At 35.8% G+C, this 2,655-nt stretch overlaps 1 protein-coding gene across 1 annotated transcript; it reads left to right on the top strand.

The window, feature by feature from the left end:
* The first annotated feature begins 6 nt into the window (after positions 1 to 6).
* LOC121940112 (proteasome subunit beta type-8-like) lies at positions 7 to 1,785 on the top strand. Its single transcript, XM_042482969.1, has 3 exons — positions 7 to 33; positions 283 to 412; positions 1,543 to 1,785. The coding sequence occupies exons 2-3, from the start codon at positions 347 to 349 to the stop codon at positions 1,768 to 1,770; spliced, it is 294 nt and encodes a 97-aa protein (XP_042338903.1). The 5' UTR covers positions 7 to 33; positions 283 to 346; the 3' UTR covers positions 1,771 to 1,785.
* The last annotated feature ends 870 nt before the right edge of the window (positions 1,786 to 2,655 follow it).

Raw genomic sequence — 2,655 nt, 5'->3', positions numbered from 1 at the left:
GTACTGGGAGAGACTACTGGCCAAAGAATGCAGGTCCGTCATGCAGTGTTTTGAATATTGGTCCAATTTGTCATTTAATGTTTTAAATATCTTTGGGTTTGATGGCTCATACAGCTTGTGTGCTATTTGAAATCAGCTGCACTGCAACGTGACTGGTTGGTGAAGACAAACCATCATGAGGTCACAAGTTCAGGCCAACCTTGACCACTTGTATGAGTGATTGATTTGTCAATTGATTTTCTTCTGTATGTATTGATATTTGTTTATTATTTTTTGGTCCAGGCTTTACAGGCTGAGAAACAACCACAGGATCTCTGTAGCTGCTGCCTCCAAGCTGCTGTCAAACATGATGCTGGGTTACAGAGGCATGGGGCTCTCCATGGGGAGCATGATCTGTGGATGGGACAAAGAGGTAAGCTCTGTGTGTGTTTACAATCTGCAGTAAAATATTGTTATCTTTTTTTAACTTCCCATGAGGCAGATTTTTAAAAATAATAACTCATTTATTTATATTTACATGGCCATATTAATTGCAAAAACTATTAAAATATAGTCACCACTGTGATAACAAATAAACATTTATTTATTAGGGCACCAGATCAGATTTTCACAAAACTATTAATGTGGCCAAAAGCGCTCATGATAATGTTTTTATGGGGAAATCTATGCATTTTTTTTTTTAAAAATCTGTCAGTCAAATTATTTCATCCTAAACTTTGTTTATAAGGCATTTTTTCTATTTTTTTATTTTTATTTTTTGCAAATAATTGCACCGAGTACAAGTGTAGGGATGAGGAGAGAGTCGGTAATCATAACTGCAAAAGCACACAAAAAGAGCAATTACACTTGTTGGAAAGAGAAAAGGCGAATAGATGGCGTTGGGGGAATGCGACAAAGCAAATAATGGATTGAAGCTAAAATTATTTAAGAAGTGCTGGATTATTTACACAATAAATCATGTGATATAATGTGATATTGATATTCTGTTTTTAAATATCCCAATAACTGTGAATTTGTCAGTAATTGTATTTTTGTATAATTTTGTATAATTGTCCCACACCTAAATCAATTTAAAATAAAAGGCTGCATTTAGAGGGAAAAAAATCTATATAAAGCAACCAATTAACAAATAGTGATCAAAACAGGAAAGAGAGTACAGACTGTAAAAATGTTATTTGGTTTACAATGTATCACATCTGGAAGAAACGCATAAAACAACGTATTTAAATATTGACTATTTTTCAATTTGACACATAAAAGGTACCGTATTCTGAAACCACCAGCTGACATATGTCTCAAAATTCATGCATTAAAATTTAATTTCTTTAATAGTCAGATACAATCCTGAAAACATTAGAACTTACAAATGTACACTGTAGAAATGGAGCAGCCCATTACATTTGAAAACATCACCCAAAAAGATAGCAGTAATGTTACTTTTGCCACATCAGTATGTAGAAGTACTGTTGTATCCTTTTAGGTGTGTATATAAAATATTTTTTTTTCTGCCAACCATTAAATGAGTAACTCCGTCCTCTCCAGGGCCCTGGTCTGTACTATGTGGATGATAATGGGACGCGTCTGTCTGGCCGCATGTTCTCTACCGGCTGTGGTAACAGTTACGCCTACGGCGTGGTGGACAGCGGTTACCGGGACGACATGACTGTGGAGGAGGCGTATGATCTGGGCCTTCGGGGCATTGCTCATGCCACACACAGAGACGCTTACTCTGGAGGGTTTGTCAACAGTAAGTTGAATTACTTTTTTTAAATTTTGCATTTTAAGGGGTGTTTTGCAGATCTTAAACCAGCTTTGCATCACAAAATTATGGGTAGTGTGTTTAAATGAACTTTGGTAAACTGTCCTACATATTTGCCAGCATCCAGATCGTTCTGCTCATTTGAATTTTGGGCTGTTGCTCAAACTACAGAATGTAGTTCCTCTTTTTGGGATACCCAACACTACCACGGACACAAAGAGTAAAGAATCAGGTAGAGAGACATCAGCCCCTCTCTCTCATACCAGAGGTGCGGGCTTGCAGCTTGACTTGGACTATACCACTATACACAACTATACCACAACGTCTGTTGCACTGCTAAACAAACACAGCAAAAACACTGAATCTCCACATTAAACTAAAACCGCAACCTGGTTCGCACACATCCAAGGAGATTTGTTGCATATTGTTCCCCGTCTTTGTTTCTCTCCTCATCTTCTGTCATATCTCACATCAAATAAAAACATAACATGCAAAAAAATATATTTTTAGCAAAGCATAAATGCTGTAAAGTCAGGAAATGTATAAAGCTGTGGTCTGTAAGCACTTGGATAAGGGTAATTTGTCATTTTTGTCCCAATGTGTAAATTTGTGAGAATACTATAACAATAACTTTATTTATATAGCACCTTTAAAAACAGTTGTTTACAAACTGCTTTAACAGGCAAAGCAACTCAGGGAATAATAAAAATAAACATTATCAAACATGCCAAACAGAGAGAAGTCTAGAGCAGTCAAACAAAAAGGCCTACACAAAATGCGTATACAAAAGGTCAACAAGAATAAAGCAAATAAAAGGAGTAAAACTAATAAAACAAGCAGATCACAAAAAGGCAGTTAAAGTACTAAATGAAAAAAGTTTTAGAAAATACAAGAAT

Source organism: Plectropomus leopardus, unplaced genomic scaffold (assembly GCF_008729295.1).
Source record: "Plectropomus leopardus isolate mb unplaced genomic scaffold, YSFRI_Pleo_2.0 unplaced_scaffold7500, whole genome shotgun sequence".
In the NCBI taxonomy this organism is placed as follows: Eukaryota; Metazoa; Chordata; class Actinopteri; order Perciformes; family Serranidae; genus Plectropomus; species Plectropomus leopardus.
Note: the sequence above shows the minus strand (reverse complement) of the source record. Positions and strands in the feature narration are given on the sequence as shown.

What these genes read in the sequence shown, in the direction of transcription:
- LOC121940112 (XM_042482969.1), top strand. Translation starts at nt 347, where the DNA reads ATGATGCTGGGTTACAGAGGCATGGGGCTCTCCATGGGGAGCATGATC. An exon ending in TCTGTGGATGGGACAAAGAG is followed by an intron (nt 413 to 1,542) that starts GTAAGCTCTGTG and finishes CGTCCTCTCCAG; the next exon opens with GGCCCTGGTCTGTACTATGT.